This window comes from Takifugu rubripes, chromosome 4 (genome assembly GCF_901000725.2).
Source record: "Takifugu rubripes chromosome 4, fTakRub1.2, whole genome shotgun sequence".
Classification (NCBI taxonomy): Eukaryota; Metazoa; Chordata; class Actinopteri; order Tetraodontiformes; family Tetraodontidae; genus Takifugu; species Takifugu rubripes.
This window is the reverse complement of record NC_042288.1, coordinates 15,959,328-15,978,218: the sequence shown is the minus strand read 5'-3', so window position 1 is coordinate 15,978,218 and position 18,891 is coordinate 15,959,328. Positions and strand designations below refer to the sequence as shown.

Sequence of the window (18,891 nt, the reverse complement as noted above, 5' to 3'; positions counted from 1 at the left end):
TCTCCTCCCCTCTCCTCCCACTCCTCTCCTCTCCTCTCCCCCCCCTCTCCTCCCACTCCTCTCCTCTCCTCTCCTCCCCTCCTCTCCTCCTCCCCCCTCCTCACGTGACCTCCTGCCCCCCCTCCTCTCCTCTCCTCTCCTCCCCTCCTCCTCCTCCTCCTCCTCCCCCCTCCTCACATGACCTCCTGCCCCCCCTCCTCTTGATAGTATTAAATGTACAGAACTTTATATTTATGGGGGGGCGACAGACACTTTAGGATTCAATGTTGCGTTTGTGTGTTTGTCTGAGCTGAAGCTTCCTGTCCCCCCCCCCCCCCCCCATGCTTGGAGGCAGGCGGGGGGGGGGGGGGGGGGGACCAGCCCCTCGTGGTGCCTGGGAGACCTCCTGCTCTGTGGGGGCGAGTCTGGGCGCCCCTGTCTGATCACCAACAGTTGCTCCTCCCATAACTGAGGGGGGGCCTGAGGAGCAGCACCGTCCACTCCTGGCTGAACCCCCCCCCCAGGAAGAGGTTGAAACACCTGAAGCTGCTTTTGAACTGACGCTGAGACCAGGAGGAGCCCCCCCCCCCCGCTGCTCTCAAGGTCGCTGTCGTCACCTGGACTGAGCTTCAAGGTCGAATAAACTCCGCCCTGAAGCCGTGTGATGCATCCCTTTGATCTGAGGCTCCGCCCACCAACGTCCTGGTGTGTCCTTATTGACGGGATCTTCTGGTTCCTCCCTCGTGGACGCTCGTGCACGCTCGTGCACGTTTGTGCCCACAAGTGTGGTGATGTCTGAGGTGTGTGTGTGACTGCGTGAGGACGTGGACGAAGCTTTTGTGTCTTTAAGTTAAATAAATGTGAATAAAGTGACTGTTGAAGAGCGACGGAGCGTCTGTGTGTCGACAGAACCGGACCGGTTGGATCCGGTTCTGGTTCAGAAACAAGCTGATGTTGCTTCACTGCGGGGTTCAGCTCATTTAACGTTGACACGGTGGGGGGGGACCCGGTGACGTCAGAGCCGATGGACGGCCGGAGGGGGGAAGCCTGCAGGTCTCAGGTGCCTCCCGCGCGTGACTGCAGCCGCACGCGCTCATTGTTGGAGTCGTGCAGCGCCGCCGCGAGCAGCAGGACACCGCGGACGCGTCGCGCCTCCCCGGCCGCTGCCGCCCCCCAGCTCCGCTCTCAGCGCGAGGGCCCCCCCCCCCCCCCCCCCCCCCGCGTGCGTAGCATCGGTCCACGCGCGCCGCTCACCGAGACCTCCGCCCGGATCTCATCTGCCTGCGCGGAACACGCACGAAGCACCGGGGCGACATCGCGAGCGGCAGGATTAACGCGCACGAAGAGCGGCCGGGATTCCCTCCTGATATTTGACAGTTATTTTTTACGCGTGCGTGTGCGAGTGCGTTGGGTGGAGTCAGCCCGGAATCCTCCAGATTGGAAGAAGCACTGGCACATCAGGTAGGTCTGCTCCTGACACGCGTTCATGCGCGCACACGCATCGCGGCGCGAAGGAACGCGGCTCTTCTCCATTTTGCTGGAGCAGAATCCCGCTTTCATCGTGCGTGATTTGCGGGGTTCTGTGAGCGGGCCCGCGCGCGGCGCGGCGCGGCGTTGACTCGCTGGTTTCGCAGCGACAATCAGCGTCGCTCCGGGGGGAGAAAAGCGTGGCTGGCGGCGGCCTGGTGCCCCCCCACCCAGACGCGGAAAAAAATCCGAGTCGATTGATCCCCCCCCCCCCCCCAGAGATGCTCCACGTTACTGGGGGGGGGGGCTTCCTAGAAGCTGTTTATTAAGAGAATGTGACCCCCCCCCCCCCCCCCCCCAGTAACTGGAGGTTTCTCCAGCTGAGGAGGAGCTGCTGATGATGATGATGAGCGGCCCAAAGGAACTTGGTTCTGACGTGATGGTTCTGACGTGATGGTTCTAACGTGATGGTTCTGACGTGATGGTTCTAACGTGATGGTTCTGACGTGATGGTTCTTCTCCAGGAGCCATGAAAGACGCCGCCGCCAACAACAGCACCGCCAGCATCTCCCAGGCCAGGAAGGCTGTGGAGCAGCTGAAGATGGAGGCCTGCATGGACAGAATAAAGGTGCCCCCCCCCCCCACCTGTAGCACCTCCCACAGCCCCCACCTCACCTGTAGCACCTCCCACAGCCCCCACCTGACAGGTGTAACCGGGGTATTAATGCTGCTTTGATCAGGGTGGAAGTGGGTCCACACAGAACCGAGCAGGTGCTCCGGGTTATGGTGCGCTGGCTGTTAGCATTAGCATTAGCAATGGCTGAAGAGCTCGGCTGATCTGAGACTTTTACACATTCCAGCCACATTAGGAATATTTGGGTTCTTTTCCAAAAATCTCTGTTACATTCTGTCATGCTAGGCTGCTAACAGTAGCATCTGGCAGCTGTGACGTCATGCTAGGCTGCTAACAGTAGCATCTGGCAGCTGTGACGTCATGCTAGGCTGCTAACAGTAGCATCTGGCAGCTGTGACGTCATGCTAGGCTGCTAACAGTAGCATCTGGCAGGTGTGATGTCATGCTAGGCTGCTAACAGTAGCATCTGGCTGCCATCAATAGATTCGTTTAGAAAACACTGATTTCATTTTCAGATTTATTTAGGAGTTTGTTGTGGCTTCGACTTTGACAGTGATAATTAATCATTTATTAACATTAGTTCATGAAACAATCAGCACAAATAGGGAGAAAGTTAATGTAATAATGTTTTTTAAAGATGAGGGGGTGGCAACAGGGAGGGGCAGTAACACCGAGGGGGCAGTTATGTCCCAATGTTACAGGTGGTGGTTGGTCAGGTTGTTCTTGGTGCTGACGCTGCAGCTGTTAGCTGTTAGCTGTTAGCTTGTAGCAGCAGGGCAGAGGAGCTAATCTGAGCTGAGTTGCCAGAACAAAAGTGAGAAGTTTACAGGATTAAATCAAGCTTTAATAAAACAGGATCAAACTCTGCAGTCTTCAAAGACTGGAGCTAAATGCTAACGTGGCTCAGTTAGCATTTTGCTCCACTGCACATCTGCAGCCGGGGGGGTTTAACAATAACGCCGCCGCTGATTTAAATGCACGATTTGAGCGGAAACATAAATAACAATTATGATAATAGCGATAAGTAGCCGTTTTAATGCTTCACTCACCTCCGCCTGCTCGTTTGCTGCGTTAAAGTGGATCACCTGTTAATCCGCCCCTCCAGTAATTAGTGGAACACCTGCTGGAGGCTTGTGCTGGTCAAAGGCCTCCGGACGCGTTAGCGGCGAGCGTGAGGAGGTCAGGAGCTCCACATCACGCCCCTGCACCCTGCGCTCCGCACGTGCCTGGCTCCCCTTCACCTCAGCCCGAGGAGCCTCTTTCTGTTTAGCATCTGCTGCGTTTATTTCCAGGGAGCTAACGAGCTAACGAGCTAACGAGGATCAGAGGAAGCATTTTTCCTTTGATGTGACGCGGTCAGTTCTGGCTAGGTTAGCACTTCCTGTTAGCTAACATGCTCCTCCCGTGCACCGCGGCGCTCTGATCTCCACATCTGGATGTTGCAGGTGTCCAAAGCCGCCGCCGACCTGATGGCGTTCTGCGACGCCCACGTGCGCGAGGACCCCCTCATCGTGCCCGTGCCCGCCTCCGAGAACCCCTTCAGGGAGAAGAAGTTCTTCTGCTCCATCCTCTGATGAGGCGCCGGCTCCTCCGTCTCCAGCGCCGCTGAAGCTCCCGGCTGCAGGACTGAGTCCAGCCTCGCCGGGTCGGTTCTGACCCGGTGGCTGAGGGTCGGGGGGGGGGGGGGGGGCGGCGCCCCACCAGGGTCTTGTCTTGTTACTTCAGTAGGGTTGTAATTGCTTTCTTCTAGAACTGCCTTGCTCATGAGCTTTTCCTTTCTTGTGCTCGACCTCAACTCGCCTCAGGAAACAGAAATTTGCCCCAGCGACAATTTTTAGAAAAACAAAAGCAAAAAACAGACGCATCACTTCCTGTCGAACCAGAGGCGCCGACCGCTGCTCGCCAGGTTTTTTATCCTTTGTAGCAGCTAAAGTCTAAACTTCTGGGCCGTCGTTTCCGTGGCGACTGCCTTTTTTTCTACTTCCCCTCGGCTCCGCAGCGGCCAGGTGGTGGCCCCGCCCACTCTCAACCCACCTGATCACACACCTGATCTCTTGTTGTTGGAGCGTTTCTGTCGCTAGTTGAATTAGCATTTGCTCATTTTTACCACAATTGTTCTGAATATCGTCGTCAGTCGTGTTCGTTTGTGTCGCACGAGCGATCCGAGTATTTCCTGGGCTGGGCGGATCCCCTGGGAGGATCCCTTAGGTGGATCCCTCAGGTGGATCCCCTGGGAGGATCCCTTAGGTGGATCCCCTGGGCGGATCCCTTAGGTGGATCCTCTGAGAGGATCCCTTAGATGGATCCCCTGGGCGGATCCCCTGGGAGGATCCCTTAGGTGGATCCCCTGGGCGGATCCCTTAGGTGGATCCCCTGGGCAGATCCCTTAGGTGGATCCCTCAGGTGGATTCCCTGGGTGGATCCCTTAGGTGGATCCCTCTTGAGGATCCCCTGGGTGGATCCCTCAGGCTTTTTGCAACAAGGTTCCTTTAAATCTGAGGAGGATTTCCTCCCTGAACAAAAGCGTGAAACGTGCTGCAGGATGACGGCCGCCTTTATTTCGTGTACAGTTCAGAAACCTCTGAGGTCGTGACCTCGGGGTCGTGACCTCGGGGTCGTGACCTCATCTCAGTGACGGTGCCAAATGTGGGACACGAAGGCTCCAGCGGAATGTTGCATGACTTGTTTCTGTCTGAGCGGGAATGTTGTTGTGTGGATCGTGCGCTTTCGCCACCCTGCACACGGCTGGACTGGCGAGTCGATGGCGAGGCGGCGGCGAGGCGGCGGCGGCGAGTCGGCGGCGAGTCGACCGTGTCGGCGGCGAGTCGACCGTGTCGGCGGCGAGCAGCTGTATCCATGAGTGGCGTTATCGTTTTGCTAAGACAACACAGCATTTTAGAGGCTTTGTAAATCCTTTGATGGATCAAACCAATTAAAAGAAAACCAACCGAATGTTCCCTCGTCTTCTTTCTGCCATCCCATCTCACCGTCGCCATGGCGAGCGCTCGCTGCTCTGATGACGCAACACCACACAGGTGATGGTTCCAGGGCCAAACATCCCAGTCCGGCTCAGCTGGCTGCAACAAGGACGAGACAACAGAACCGACCCGGCCGGGTAAAGTAGTAACACGTGTTATTACAGGTGTTACTACACCTGTAATAACACGTCGCTTCAACAGCAGCACACCGAGAAAATAGATCCTGAGAAGACGACTATAAAGCAGCAATGATCCCTGGAATCCTGCCGGGAATCTGCGACAGAATCTCGTTTCCAACATGAACACAGACGACATCATCAACGTGCGACCGACAGCGCCCCCCCCCCTCCCTAGTGGGGCGCCCCCCCCCTCCCTGGTGGGGGCGCTGGCACTCCCAGCCTTCCTCGTGCACATTCCCAGCCTTCCTCGTGCACATTCCCAGCCTTCCTCGTGCACATTCCCAGCCTTCCTCGTGCATAAAAATGTCCCAATGCTCCAGCCAAAGGTTTCGTCTCATTTCTACATATATAATATAATATAATATAACATAATATAACATAATATAATATAATCTTTGATATGAATGTTTTTCTCTTTAGGACATTGTTGTTGTTGTCTTTAGGAAACGACGTTGCAATACTCACTTTTCATTGTGATGAAGGTGGGACGACCCCTCATCTCTGCAGAAGGAATCACAGCTTTTACTGGTAATTTTAATCAAATTAAAGCTACAAAAGTCGAGGTGATGTAGAAATGTTTTACATTTCAACTTAATTTGTCTGAAATGCCTAATTAAAAGAGACCCTTCATCGCGTATCCGTGTGGTTCATTTAAGCTGCAATTCACAGGAAATAAAGAGCCCGGACAGTGGATAAACTCCAGCTCCCAGAATGCATCGCGGCCACGACCCGCGTCTCTCATTGGTCCGTCTCTCCGAGCGGCGGAAGCAGACATGAGGCGGTGGTGCGACCCCGGCGGAGGAGCGTTGCGGAGCTGCAGACACACGCAGCGGGCTGTTGGTGCGTGGAGGGCGGCTCGGGAAGAACCGCCGCGCCGCTGCAGCCGAAACTCTCCCCCGGCCGGTTTCCGCTCCGTCCATGCGGAGGCTCGCGGGCTTCCTGCTGCCCTGTGCCGTCGCCCTGCTGCTGCACTTGTGGTCGGCGCAACAACCCTCCTCCACCCCGCCGGACAGCAGCGCACTCCCGGGTACTTTGGAGCCACCAGCCCGGCTCCGCCGCCTCTGAACGGCGGAACTTTTCTTCTGGTCCGGACGGTTTTAGCTTTGCGATTAACCGGGTTTATGGGTCAGCTAAACGGTCGGTTGTCGCATGTTTGAGCAGCGGGTTTTATATCGGTTCAGGGCGTCGCTGTGATTAGAATTAAACATTTCATGAAGGTTTTATGAAGTTTTCCAGGATGCCGTCACTAATTTGGGTTGTTCTGGTCCAGATGAGGCGCCTCTTTACGACCTTCTGGTGGGGGTTCTGTCAGCGAGGCACCACCATGAGCTGCGGCGAGCGATAAGGGAGACCTGGCTGGGCCACCTCCGGACTCACCCCCGCTTCCATCACAGGTGCGCGTGTGTGTGTGTGCGTGCGCGCGCGTTTCCTCATCAACACCTTTGTCACCTGACTGGCCGCCACTTTTGTTCTCGCTTCTGTTCCGAATTTTGGTCCGTTTTCATCATCCGGTGATCCGATCTGATAATGTGTGATGGCCTTTAAGGTTCCCCCGGTAACCATGGAAACGGGGGCGTAGAGATGGACAAGCCTGAGAAATCTTGCAGCCTAAGATTGTACATAGAACAAGGCTGACTGTGTGTGTGTGTGCGCGTGTGTGTGTGATTATTTTCAGAGTGGGGGTGAAGTTTATCGTGGGTGAAAGAGGATGTTCCGTTCCAGAAGAGGACAGAGAGGACCCGTATTCCTGCACCCTGCTGAACCTCACTGAGCCCGGTACAGAACCGTTAACACAGAACCATTCGGGTCTCGCTACAGAACCATTCGGGTCTCGCTACAGAACCATTTGGGCCGAGCAGCTTTAGTTGCACCACAATAGAAACAGACGTGTATAGATAAACGGCGTGGAGGCGGATCCACGGGCGGAAGGTGCGTGAAAGCAAACGTGCGCTCACACAGGAGTGCAGCAAACGTGCGCTCACACAGGAGTGCAGCAAACGTGCGCTCACACAGGAGTGCAGCAAATGTGCGCTCACACAGGAGTGCAGCAAACGTGCGCTCACACAGGAGTGCAACGCCGTGAATCACGCTCAGCTCCTCAAGGTCGCCGCTCCTGTTGGTTCTGCTCACACGTGGAAAATGAAGCAGAAGAAAACGTGCGAGTGACACGTTTTCACCCAACAAAGCTGCTGACAGCAGCCGTGGTCGCTGGGTCGGGTCGGCGGGACGGGTCGGTGGGTCGGGTCGGCGGGACGGGTCGGTGGGACGGGTCGGTGGGTCGGGTCGGTGGGACGGGTCGGTGGGACGGGTCGGTGGGATGGGTCGGTGGGACGGGTCGCTGGAACGGGTCGGGTCGGCGGGACGGGTCGGCGGGACGGGTCGGTGGGACGGGTCAGTGGGATGGGTCGGTGGGACGGGTCGCTGGAACGGGTCGGGTCGGCGGGACGGGTCGGTGGGTCGGGTCGGTGGGTCGGGTCGGTGGGTCGGGTCGCTGGAACGGGTCGGGTCGGCGGGACGGGTCGGTGGGACGGGTCGGTGGGACGGGTCGGTGGGATGGTGGGACGGAGGCCGTCGTGGCGATGGTTCCTGCTGCTGCCGCCACGTGGACTCCAGAACCTCGCCGAGGCCTAACCCGGGGGGGGGGGGCAACAAGCCTCCATCTTTCAGGAACGTTTACAGAAATAAGCAATAAAGCAGAAATCGACCAGAGAGAGAGTGTGTGTGTATGAGAGAGAGTGTGTGTGTGTGAGAGAGTGTGTGTGTGTGTGTGTGTGTGTGAGAGAGAGAGTGTGTGTGTGTGTGTGTGTGAGAGAGAGAGTGTGTGTGTGTGTGTGTGAGAGAGAGAGTGTGTGTGTGTGAGAGAGAGAGTGTGGTGTGTGTGTGAGAGAGAGTGTGTGTGTGTGTGTGTGTGTGTGAGAGAGAGAGTGTGTGTGTGTGAGAGAGAGAGTGTGTGTGTGTGTGAGAGAGAGTGTGTGTGTGTGTGTGTGTGTGTGAGAGAGAGAGTGTGTGTGTGTGAGAGAGAGTGTGTGTGTGTGTGAGAGAGAGAGTGTGTGTGTGTGTGAGAGAGAGTGAGGTGTGTGTGAGAGAGTGAGTGTGTGTGTGTGTGTGTGTGTGAGAGAGAGTGTGTGTGTGTGTGAGAGAGAGAGTGTGTGTGTGTGTGAGAGAGAGAGTGTGTGTGTGTGTGTGTGTGAGAGAGAGAGTGTGTGTGTGTGTGTGTGAGAGAGAGTGTGTGTGTGTGTGAGAGAGAGAGTGTGTGTGTGTGTGAGAGAGAGTGTGTGTGTGTGTGTGTGTGTGTGAGAGAGAGAGTGTGTGTGTGTGAGAGAGAGAGTGTGTGTGTGTGTGAGAGAGAGTGTGTGTGTGTGTGTGTGTGAGAGAGAGAGTGTGTGTGTGTGAGAGAGAGTGTGTGTGTGTGTGAGAGAGAGAGTGTGTGTGTGTGTGAGAGAGAGAGTGTGTGTGTGTGTGAGAGAGTGAGTGTGTGTGTGTGTGTGTGTGTGAGAGAGAGTGTGTGTGTGTGTGAGAGAGAGAGTGTGTGTGTGTGTGAGAGAGAGAGTGTGTGTGTGTGTGTGTGTGAGAGAGAGAGTGTGTGTGTGTGTGTGTGAGAGAGAGTGTGTGTGTGTGTGAGAGAGAGTGTGTGTGTGAGAGAGAGTGTGTGTGTGTGTGTGTGAGAGAGAGGTGTGTGTGTGTGTGAGAGAGAGTGGTGTGTGTGTGTGTGAGAGAGAGTGTGTGTGTGTGTGTGTGAGAGAGCCAGGAAACAGTAATAGATGTTAAATGTGCTGAAGGTTTATTTGATTTATGAGACTAAACGAGCTGCCTGTAGAAGATGAAGTGATGATGCTCAGCGACACCAGAGGGATGAAAGAACCTCTCGTTACTTCCTGTTTGTCTTCCCTCGTTTCTAACGGGCTCTTTTTCTCGGGGGGGGGCAGAATTCGTGAAACTTGTCCTCTCTGGATCAGATTTGGTCTCATTGATCTGACTAATGAAGCGATCCATGGTTGTTAGGAAACCACCGCGTGGTTAGCCTGGGCCTGCTGGGGCCCCTCCACGGGGCCTGGGCCTGCTGGGGCCCCTCCACGTGGCCTGGGCCTTTCGGCCCCTCCACGTGGCCTGGGCCTTTAGGGCCCCGCTGGGGCCCCTCCACGGGGCCTGGGCCTGCTGGGGCCCCGCTGGGGCCCCTCCACGGGGCCTGGGCCTTTAGGGCCCCGCTGGGGCCCCTCCATGGGGCCTGGGCCTTTAGGGCCCCACTGGGGCCCCTCCACGGGGCCTGGGCCTGCTGGGGCCCCTCCACGTGGCCGGGGCCTTTCGGGCCCCTCCACGGGGCCTGGGCCTTGAGCCCCCCCAGTAACCTCCGGCACCTCTGCTCCAGTGGCAGGTCAGGATGAAGAGGTCCAGCTTGTGAAGGTGTCCGGGCCCTCGGTGCTGACCCCCTCTGACGTGGGGGCCATTGCGCTGGACTTTAAGGTGCTCCACCCGGTGGTCATCACCAGGCTGGGGGTGTTCCCCAGCGGGCCGTGGCCGGAGCTGCAGAGCAACGTGACGGTGAAGCTCCTCCAGCTGGACCAGGAGGTAACGGCAGCCGGTCCTGGTCTGCAGGGACCCCCGACTGGCTGCCTGACTGTTTTTGTGTGCAGGAGCCCGTGGTCACGGCTCGGTTCAGCGCCCCCGCTCCAGGGACCATGGTGAACGGGGTCTGGTACAAACCAGTGGAGCAGTTCATTCTGCCCAAGGTGAGTTTTCCCTTCCAGGTCGGTGTGTGTCCCAAACGGAGCGTCGGGGACGCCCGGAAGGCTCATTTCCCACCTCCAACGTACACGAATCTCACGTTCTCCTCTGAGACGCGACCAGATGAGTCCAGCACCTTCGTGGTGCCCCTGCTGGCTGCTGTGGGGGGACCCCGGGGACCACGGTGCCCCTGCTGGCTGCTGTGGGGGGGCCCCGGTGACCCCGGGGGCTGATATTTCCCCATCAAGAATCCCCCTGCTGTCCTAAATGGAGCGTCTGGTTCTTTAAAACAGGGTTTTGAGGGCACCTTGTTGTGGGAAACTCTGGACTCTGGTGGCCTGAGCACCGTGGCGCCGTCGTCTGTGCTGCTCAGTGACGGAGGAGGAGTCCTCAAGATCTCCTCCGTACGTACTCCAGCGGGCCAGCGCCTCCAACAGGTCCAGAACCTGAACAGCTTTGCTTCCACTGCAGGTCACCGAGGGGGCGCTGCCTCATCGCAGCGCTCTGGGATTCCCTGGTTTGGCCGGAGGCGTCACCTTCACCATCTATGGTGAGTCCTGCTGATCCGGAGCGTTGCGCCCAGTCGCCCCCCCCCCCCCACGCTCTGGGCCCTGTTGCCAGTCTGGAGACGGCGATCTCAGCTACTGCCCCCGAATTCTTCAAACTGGGGCAATAAAAAGTTAATTGGCAGTTTTTTTTCTTGAAATTCCAAAGTTGAGCTGCTTCCGTGCTTCCTTGTGCCCCCCCCCCCCCCACGTGTGTCAGATGGGGACAGCCTGCTGGCGCTCCTGCAGGGCCGGGCCTCCAGGATGCAGCGGCAGGCCGCGGCGCTGAGGCAGGAGGACGCCGCCCTGCAGCGGGAGAGCCTCACCAACGGGGACATGGTGTTCGTGGACGTGGTGGACACCTACAGGAACGTGCCCTCCAAGCTGCTCCAGTTCTATAAGTGGTACGTCCAGCCAGTGGGGTCGGGTAGAACCAGAACCTCCCTGCAGAACCTCCCCAACGGTGACTGGAGGGAACCCTGACTGGAATCCTAACGAAAGCTCTCTGCCCGGCAGGTCTGTGGCAAACGCCCACTTCAAGCTGCTGCTGAAGACGGACGACGACTGCTACATCGACGTGGACTCGGTCCTGATGAAGATCGATCACAAACATCTCCAGCGCAGCAACCTGTGGTGGGGGAAGTGAGTCCAAACCAAGGTTAAAGGTGCTGAGAGGGCTCCAGCTCAGACCTGGAGACCATGACCATGACGTGCTTCTCACCCAGTTTCAGGCAGAGCTGGGCCGTGGACCGCGTTGGGAAGTGGCAGGAGCTGGAGTACGCTAGCCCCGCCTACCCGGCGTTTGCCTGCGGTTCCGGCTACGTGGTCTCCCGGGACCTGGTGCACTGGCTCTCCAGCAATGCAGGCAAGCTGAAGGCCTACCAGGTAGAGCCGAGCTCTGTGTGGCTTTAGCCAGGAACCTGCTGACAGGAGCTCAGAGTCCCGACTGTCTGGTTACAGGGGGAAGACGTGAGCATGGGGATCTGGATGGCTGCCGTTGGACCGCACAAGTACCAGGTACGACTTGCAACAGCGCCGTAGTCATCGGGCCCCCGGCTGCACCCAGCGGGGGTGTCGGCTGAGCATCGTCCATCACCTCAGCCTGCAGGCGGGTGGGTGAAGCCCTCTGTCTTCCTCCATCAGGACCCCGGCTGGCTCTGTGAGAAGGAGTGCTACGTGGACATGCTGTCGTCCCCCCAGCACACCGCTGAGGAGCTGCACGCCCTCTGGGGGCGGAAGGAGGCCTGTGGAGATCCCTGCGGGTGTCCCTGGGGCCACTGAGCGGGGCCACCGGGCGGGGCCACCGAGCGGGGCCACCGAGCGGGGCCACCGAGCGGGGGCCACCGGGCCGGGGCCACCGAGCGGGGGCCACCGGGCCGGGGCCACCGGGCCCGGGCCAGTGTGGCCAAAGGGCTCGGTTGTTTTTAGGCTTTGCAGAAACGTGCTGCTGCTTCAGGACCTGTCGAATCCCCCGTGTGTGTCTCACCTGAACTTGGGAAGTCAGAGGAGAACCTGGATTGTTGAGGCTCTTTTTCGTGGTCTATGTTCCATTTGTTCCGCTGCGCGTGTCCTCGTGCGGATCGTGATGTGGCCTTTCTGTGTTTATCGCCGTGCTGCTGTTACCGTCGTACAATCGTGGGGTCGCAGCCCTTCTCTGAGGGGTCTTTACACGAGGAAGATCTCATGAACCTCACAAATAAAAAGCACTTGAAGGAGGATGTTGCCTGTTATTTTTGGACCCAACTGGCGCCGACTCTTGGCTGTGCGTCGTGGCCGTCGAGGGCGTCGCCGAGGCGTTAAAGGATCAACCGGGGGTGGGTTTGATCCGTTTACATCGAGTATTTGGGGCGTGGTTCTGTTCTGCCCTGGCTCTTTAAAGCTCCGCTACCAGACGGGAGGTTACACGCTGTTACACTTGTTTCTAAAATTCAGACCCACTTTTCTATAAATGTAACATCAGCGTCACTGTTGTAACGGCCCCAGTACAGAACCAGCTGGAACCTTTAGAAACGGGCCGAATCACAAATCTGACGGCCTCCCCGCTGATTTGGCTCATCTTAAAAACGAGAGCCAGGCAGATGACCCCCCAGGGCAGAGACCCCCCCTCGCCCGGACCAGCCCCCTCCCAGACCAGGAACCCCCCCCCCTACCTGCACCAGCCCCCTCCCAGACCAGCCCCCCCCCACCTGCACCAGCCCCCTCCCAGACCAGGGCCTCCTCCCAGACCAGGGCCCCCCCCCCACCTGGACCAGCCCCCCCCCCCAGACCAACTAAAGCATTGCTCACGTCTGGCGTGCAGCAGACGCCGCCTCTGTGGTTAAAACCCACCCTGCAGAGGCTCATTTGCCACCGCTCCCAGCACCATCCCATAATAGCTAGAGAGAAGCGGCGTGTGGTGCTCATTCAAGCATCTTCAGCCTCATCAGGGAGAGCCTCCTGCATCATTGTCAATCATCCGCCTCTGTGCGCTGGAATGAGGAGGAAATCATTTATTCATGACCCAGAATTCCTGGGGGGGGGTTGGAGCCGCGGCGCTGCCCTGAGGGGCGGGGCCGGCGTTCTCGCCACACACCTGTCTCTCCCTGTAATGTAACAGGAAGTGATGGTGGAGGACCGGGAAGCCTGAGGAAAAGGGTTCTAGCAGAGGTGGAGATGCCCTCATTTCCTTCTTGTTGCTCCATTTCTAAGGCGAGTTCCTGATCTCTGCTCCATAATTCATCCAAAGCACATTTTGGTGGATACGGCAGGTGAACACAAACATTCCCAGCACCACTTCCTGCCTGCAGCCATTACAAATGTGCAGAACGGAGCAGCACTAAAGGTTAAAGCCTTTTTTTTAAAGCGTTTTCAATTTACATCTCGTTTGGTGCATTGGTGAGTAATAAATGAAACGTGAACATGAGGAGACAAACCTGCCCCAGGTGGCAGTTAAAGGTGTGTTCTTCTGCATCCTGCTACCAAAGTGGGGACATTACGTCTGGGCCTATTTTCAAAGGTCTGTTTGAAGGAAGTCCTTATATGGTCAGGAGGACGTGGACGTCTGGTGGTGAATGTGACTGCAGCAGCTTAGCAGAGAACTTTGTTAAATCGGAACTCTACACAGACGGATGGGTCAGGGCTGCACCCCCCAGGGTCAGGGCTGCACCCCCAGGGTCAGGGCTGCACCCCCCTAGGATCAGGGCTGCACCCCCGGGGTCAGGGCTGCACCCCCGGTGTCAGGGCTGCACCCCCAGGTCTGGGTCGGGGCTGCACCCCCCCGGGGTCGGGGCTGCACCCCCGGAGTCAGGGCTGCACCCCCCCGGGGTCAGGGCTGCACCCCCCAGGGTCAGGGCTGCACCCCCCGGTCTGGGTCAGGGCTGCACCCCCCCGGGGTCGGGGCTGCACCCCCGGGGTCAGGGCTGCACCCCCAGGTCTGGGTCAGGGCTGCACCCCCCGGAGTCAGGGCTGCACCCCCAGGTCTGGGTCAGGGCTGCACCCCCCGGAGTCAGGGCTGCACCCCCCCGGTCTGGGTCAGGGCTGCACCCCCAGGTCTGGGTCAGGGCTGCACCCCCAGGTCTGGGTCAGGGCTGCACCCCCCCGGTCTGGGGCCTAAAGCTAACCCCCACTGTAGAGCAGAGTGTCTTCAGACTGGACCGGAGCAGCTAAACAAGCGAGGACGTCAGGATCGATGTGCAGCCAGTTTTTAACAAACAAGCAAAAGCTGAATTCCGCCGACATAAATGTGACAAAGCATGAATATTGGAAATTGGAGCTTTTTGATAAACCGGGGATCGTGTGGTCCAAATCCTTCAGCCAGCAAATCTCATCAAACCCCAAAGTGGTGCTGAAGTCGGGCTGATCCTCCCGGGCCCACGAGCCTCTCCGTGCACGGCTGCCCACGTGGGCGACAGGTTCTCTCCCCACGCATCAGGGCGCCGGGATTATGGCGGTCGCCAGCGCCCAGTCGCTACAGAGCGCCCAGTCGCTACAGAGCGCCCGAAAGTGATGAGTTCTAATCAGCAGGATGGAAACAGTTGTGGCAAAAAGGCACAAATGAAATGACTATTACGCTGTTTTAGCTGAAGGAGAAATGGCAGCATTTAAAAGCGTCGCTGACCCTGAGACACGGCTGCTCACCACAGACCCGACCTCAGAGCCGTGGGCGCTGGCGGGCTCCTTCACGCCGCTGTGCATTACAAGGCTCAGACAGGATCTGCTGCTCACTCGCTCATCAAAAACGGGCCCCCTCGTTAAGGGGATCATGAATATGGAGTAGGAAGCTGCTCTGGAGGCAGCAGCAGGCTACAGGTCAGGATCGGGGACCGACTCCTGTCACAGGAAGGAGAGGCTCGGCCACTTCCTGTCTCAACGATGGGTGTTGAGGCTCGACTGCAACATCTGATGGGCACTCGTAACAGAGACACCACAGAAGAGGTTGTGAGGGCAGCAGAGGCAACACTGTTCAAGTTTAATGAGTTCTGAAGGAGTGAATGGAACACGAGTGCTACTGTAACATGCAGACGCTGATCCAGGGAATATCCGTGATGTTGGTGTTGATGGAGTGTGAAGGTGGAGAGCTCACTGGCTCGGGCTCCTCTGTGCCTCGGGCTCTGTTGTGGCCTCGGCTTCCTGGTACGTTTGGCCGAGCTGTTTGACGAGGCTCTCCAGCTGAGGGTTTCCTCCAAACTCCCTGATGAGGCGGTACGACTCCGCCTCCAGGTCGTGCAGGGTCTGGCGGGTGTAGGCGAAGGAGCCCACCTTCTCCAGGTAGTCCACGCAGTATCTCTTGATGTCGGTGTTCTCCGTGCGCTGCCGCAGGATGTTCTGCACCTGCGTGCTCTCCGGGCGCGACCAGATGGCGTGAATGATGGGGAAGGAGAACTTCCCCTCGGTCAGATCCTCGCAGTAGCTCTTGTTGTGGCAGTACTCACGGGAGTTCAGGTTGGCGTAGTCGTCCAGGATCTGAAAGAAGAGGCCCAGAGTGTCCAGGATGGGCTTCAGGTCCTGCTTCCAGTCGGAGAACAGCTGCATCAGGCCGACCGCCAGGCCGAAGAGCCCGCCGGTCTTCTGCAGCACCATGTTGCGGTACTCCTGCTCAGTGGGGCAGGTGTAGGTGTCCCTCCAGTGGATGTCCAGGCCCTGGCCGCGGTGCAGCTCCAGCAGCTGGCGGGTGAAGACGCGGACGGCCTCTGGGTGATCCAGGGTCAGCACCTTCTCCAAACCCAGGAAGTAGACATAGTTGGCAGAGTTGATGACAGAGGGAACGCCATAAATGCTGTGGGCGACGGGGAAGCCTCGCCGCAGCTTGGAGCTGTCCTCAATGTCATCTATGAGCAAGCTGGCGTTGTGGAGCATCTCCGTCACCTGGATGATCACCTGAGCAACAAGCAGAGGGAAATCATTCACGCTCCAGGTTCCATCAGGCAGATTCAAGCCCAACGACACAGGTAATGCGGCAACCTCGCATCTCTCCAGCAGAGGGAGCCACATGCGCGCCTACGGGTCCACACACGCACGCACGCACGCACATAAATCAGGCGGATAATAGTGCCGCCTCAGATGCACCAACACGAACACACACGTCCGGTTCTGCAGCATCACTGATAATATGAGCTGAACACAAACCCGGGGACCAAAGGTTGGTAGTTCAATTACATCCGTACACACTTTAAACCTCTTTCCCAATGAAACCCCAGTAATAACAGCTGTGGGGGGGGGGGGGGGGCACACAAAAGAGGGGCTCACTGGGTCAGGCAGGTGGCCAGGACCGGCCCAGTTGGCCAGTTTAACTGCCACAGAGGGGGGGCTTCAGGTTATAGCTGAGGTGAGGCTGATCAGAGCAGAGATTGGGTGACTTTAGGTCATTCATCTGAACGAGGATCACGAGGAGCAGCGGATGTCACGGCTCAGCCACCATACTGGACCATTGCACCGTGGTCAGGCCTGAACCATCCATCAGACACAGGTGAAGGTGTCAGAGGGCTCTCACCTGCAGCTTGTCCTCCGGAACGTTGAGCCAGTGGTTGAAGGCCTGGGATAGTTTTGTCCTCACTTGCTTTCCTGAGGACAACAGACAGAGAAGTTCATCCCTCCACAAAAGGCCTGAATGGGATCATTCAGGGAGCTTTTCCAACACTGGTGTCGAATATCGCTGATGCTGATGAAGCCTCTACGTTACGGCCATTTCAGAAGGTTTCTGATCTACAGGTAAAGGTGAGGAGGATGAGGGGAGGGACCGGAGGAGCCATCACGGTTACTCGTGATACACTGATCAAAGAGGAAGTGGGAGTGGCCAACGCTGCTCCAACACCGTTCCCAACCCTCTGCAGGTCGGGCCTGGAGGTCGGGCCTGGAGGAGACTCACCTGGGAGCTGCAGCAGGTACTTGTACGGTTCCAGGAGAATTCGCTCAGAACTGGCAGGTGAGCTGTTGTCCATGTCTCCAAGATTAAACAGCTCAAGAGGGAAAACGGCTCCTTTATCAACATAATGAGGATTAATAACGCTTTTAGAACCCTTTCTCAGGTCAATGGCATCATTTTCCATGTATAACATGCTTTTCTAACCCTACACGTACATAACTGGACCCCCCACCGTGTCTGACACTGACCTTTAGAGGAGCAGCGCTCAATCTAAGACCCAGTCGAGTAGAAATAAACCAATGTTATGGTAATAATATCCATAGGAGGTAATTACTACACATAATGTCCATAGGAGGTAATTACTACACATAATGTCAATAGGAGGTAATTACTACACATAATGTCCATAGGAGGTAATTACTACACATAATGTCCATAGGAGGTAATTACTACACATAATGTCAATAGGAGGTAATTACTACACATAATGTCCATAGGAGGTAATTACTACACATAATGTCCATAGGAGGTAATTACTACACATAATGTCAATAGGAGGTAATTACTACACATAATGTCCATAGGAGGTAATTACTACACATAATGTCCATAGGAGGTAATTACTACACATAATGTCAATAGGAGGTAATTACTACACATAATGTCCATAAGAGGTAATTACTACACATAACATCAATAGGAGGTAATTACTACACATAACATCAATAGGAGGTAATTACTACACATAATGTCCATAGGAGGTAATTACTACACATAACATCCATAGGAGGTAATTACTACACATAACATCCATAGGAGGTAATTACTACACATAACATCCATAGGAGGTAATTACTACACATAACATCAATAGGAGGTAATTACTACACATAACATCCATAGGAGGTAATTACTACACATAACATCCATAGGAGGTAATTACTACACATAACATCCATAGGAGGTAATTACTACACATAACATCCATAGGAGGGACAAACGTGGCCTTTATTGGTGTTTGGAGCCAATAAAGGTCTATAACACACGATTTAGAGGTCAGGTACACGTTATAGCAAAGCGAATTAGTTTATTACATTATTACTTCAGCACCAGCGCGTGAGACTTAAAGTGACTACACATTCATCAAACTATAACTTCTAAACTTCTTAAAAGGACTCGACTTTATTCCAAACACAGTTTTACCATTTAACACTTGCACCACTGCTACATTATCATGATATCATGTGACAGCATGCAACGAGGTGGGCCATGAGCGCCGCTCGGAACGGGAACGACCCCCCCGGAGGTCTCCACCCACCTCGGCAGCTGTGGGCCCGCCGCTCCGCTCACCCGCCGGTCTGTGTTCCTATAGCCGCGCTGCTAGCTAGCTGCTAGCGGTGGCAGGCTAACGTTTGCGCATCGGTATGAACACATTTGAACATTTCTTCGCTTCCAAAGACACACGGCAACGCGGGTCAACTAATACTAATTATGAGTGGCACAAGCTTACCTTTCAATAATTTGGGCCAGTATTTCACTAGCTAATTCACCGAATGATTCGCTATGCTAGCACAAGGGCTACCATTACTGTGCAGCTACATTAGAAGACAAGCTAACTGTCACGAGCTGCTCATATATGCTTCGGCCTCCGCACCGCGTATAGTGGGAGGGGACTGTGGAATGGGTGCCTCCCAAAATGTGCGCTGAATTTATGCCTCCGTTCCCCTCAAAGGCTCATAACAGGCTTAACATGAAGACCGTTGCGTCGCCGGGTGTTCTGGTGACACACATCGAACGCCCATATCCGGCCCCAGCTGGGGGTTGTAGTTTTCGTTGTTTTTATGTCTTGCGAGACTCACCCACTGGAATAACTTCGACCAGCATCTCACGGATATTTTTCTCCGCCGTCAGCCAATCTTGGGCGAAGGAGGTATTTCCCCCCCCCCCCCGCCGTGTGCCCTCGCATTGGGCGTAGATTCGGGGCGGGCGGGGTTAGCGCGCCAGTCAATCATCCCGGGGGGCGGGGCTAAGGGTCTCCGCGAGCCAG

The 18,891-nt window shown here is 56.4% G+C and overlaps 3 protein-coding genes across 8 annotated transcripts; 2 read left to right on the top strand and 1 right to left on the bottom strand.

Annotated features, from left to right (window-relative positions):
• The first annotated feature begins 1,196 nt into the window (after positions 1–1,196).
• On the top strand, positions 1,197–5,032 carry LOC115249594 (guanine nucleotide-binding protein G(I)/G(S)/G(O) subunit gamma-4). Its single transcript, XM_029835377.1, has 3 exons — positions 1,197–1,440; positions 1,971–2,074; positions 3,526–5,032. Exons 2-3 carry the CDS (start codon positions 1,976–1,978, stop codon positions 3,652–3,654), a joined length of 228 nt encoding a protein of 75 aa, XP_029691237.1. The 5' UTR covers positions 1,197–1,440; positions 1,971–1,975; the 3' UTR covers positions 3,655–5,032.
• A 1,108-nt stretch (positions 5,033–6,140) lies between these two features.
• On the top strand, positions 6,141–12,378 carry LOC101071098 (UDP-GalNAc:beta-1,3-N-acetylgalactosaminyltransferase 2-like). Of its 4 annotated transcripts, XR_003888267.1 has the most exons (13): positions 6,141–6,264; positions 6,508–6,631; positions 6,913–7,013; positions 9,604–9,803; positions 9,869–9,964; positions 10,253–10,363; positions 10,431–10,509; positions 10,725–10,908; positions 11,021–11,146; positions 11,230–11,389; positions 11,465–11,521; positions 11,648–11,871; positions 11,942–12,376. XR_003888267.1 is itself a non-coding variant. In XM_029835366.1 (12 exons), exons 1-12 carry the CDS (start codon positions 6,156–6,158, stop codon positions 11,665–11,667), a joined length of 1,347 nt encoding a protein of 448 aa, XP_029691226.1. In that variant the 5' UTR covers positions 6,141–6,155; the 3' UTR covers positions 11,668–12,378. The 4 variants fall into 4 exon arrangements, 3 of the variants coding, with proteins under 3 accessions (XP_029691226.1, XP_029691224.1, XP_029691225.1); XM_029835366.1 differs by having other exon boundaries at positions 11,230–11,369; positions 11,648–12,378; XM_029835364.1 differs by having other exon boundaries at positions 11,648–12,376.
• Positions 12,379–14,172: 1,794 nt separating this feature from the next.
• LOC101070870 (geranylgeranyl pyrophosphate synthase) lies at positions 14,173–18,856 on the bottom strand. Of its 3 annotated transcripts, none has more exons than XM_029835372.1 (4): positions 18,355–18,665; positions 16,848–16,958; positions 16,473–16,543; positions 14,173–15,859 (listed from the first exon to the last, which is right to left on the bottom strand). In XM_029835372.1, exons 2-4 carry the CDS (start codon positions 16,918–16,920, stop codon positions 15,062–15,064), a joined length of 942 nt encoding a protein of 313 aa, XP_029691232.1. In that variant the 5' UTR covers positions 16,921–16,958; positions 18,355–18,665; the 3' UTR covers positions 14,173–15,061. The 3 variants fall into 3 exon arrangements, with proteins under 3 accessions (XP_029691232.1, XP_029691233.1, XP_029691231.1); XM_029835373.1 differs by lacking the exon at positions 18,355–18,665 and adding an exon at positions 18,163–18,347; XM_029835371.1 differs by lacking the exon at positions 18,355–18,665 and adding an exon at positions 18,704–18,856 and having other exon boundaries at positions 14,919–15,859.
• Between the last annotated feature and the right edge of the window lie 35 nt (positions 18,857–18,891).

Coding starts and splice junctions, on each gene's coding strand:
- LOC115249594 (XM_029835377.1), top strand. CDS start 1,976: ATGAAAGACGCCGCCGCCAACAACAGCACCGCCAGCATCTCCCAGGCC. Junction 2,075..3,525: donor CCTGCATGGACAGAATAAAG/GTGCCCCCCCCC, acceptor TGGATGTTGCAG/GTGTCCAAAGCCGCCGCCGA.
- LOC101071098 (XM_029835364.1), top strand. CDS start 6,156: ATGCGGAGGCTCGCGGGCTTCCTGCTGCCCTGTGCCGTCGCCCTGCTG. Junction 11,390..11,464: donor GCAAGCTGAAGGCCTACCAG/GTAGAGCCGAGC, acceptor GTCTGGTTACAG/GGGGAAGACGTGAGCATGGG. Junction 11,522..11,647: donor TTGGACCGCACAAGTACCAG/GTACGACTTGCA, acceptor TTCCTCCATCAG/GACCCCGGCTGGCTCTGTGA.
- LOC101070870 (XM_029835371.1), bottom strand. CDS start 18,728: ATGCTGGTCGAAGTTATTCCAGTGG. Junction 16,959..18,703: donor GGTCGAAGTTATTCCAGTGG/GTGAGTCTCGCA, acceptor ATGTTGATAAAG/GAGCCGTTTTCCCTCTTGAG. Junction 16,544..16,847: donor GTACCTGCTGCAGCTCCCAG/GTGAGTCTCCTC, acceptor TGTTGTCCTCAG/GAAAGCAAGTGAGGACAAAA.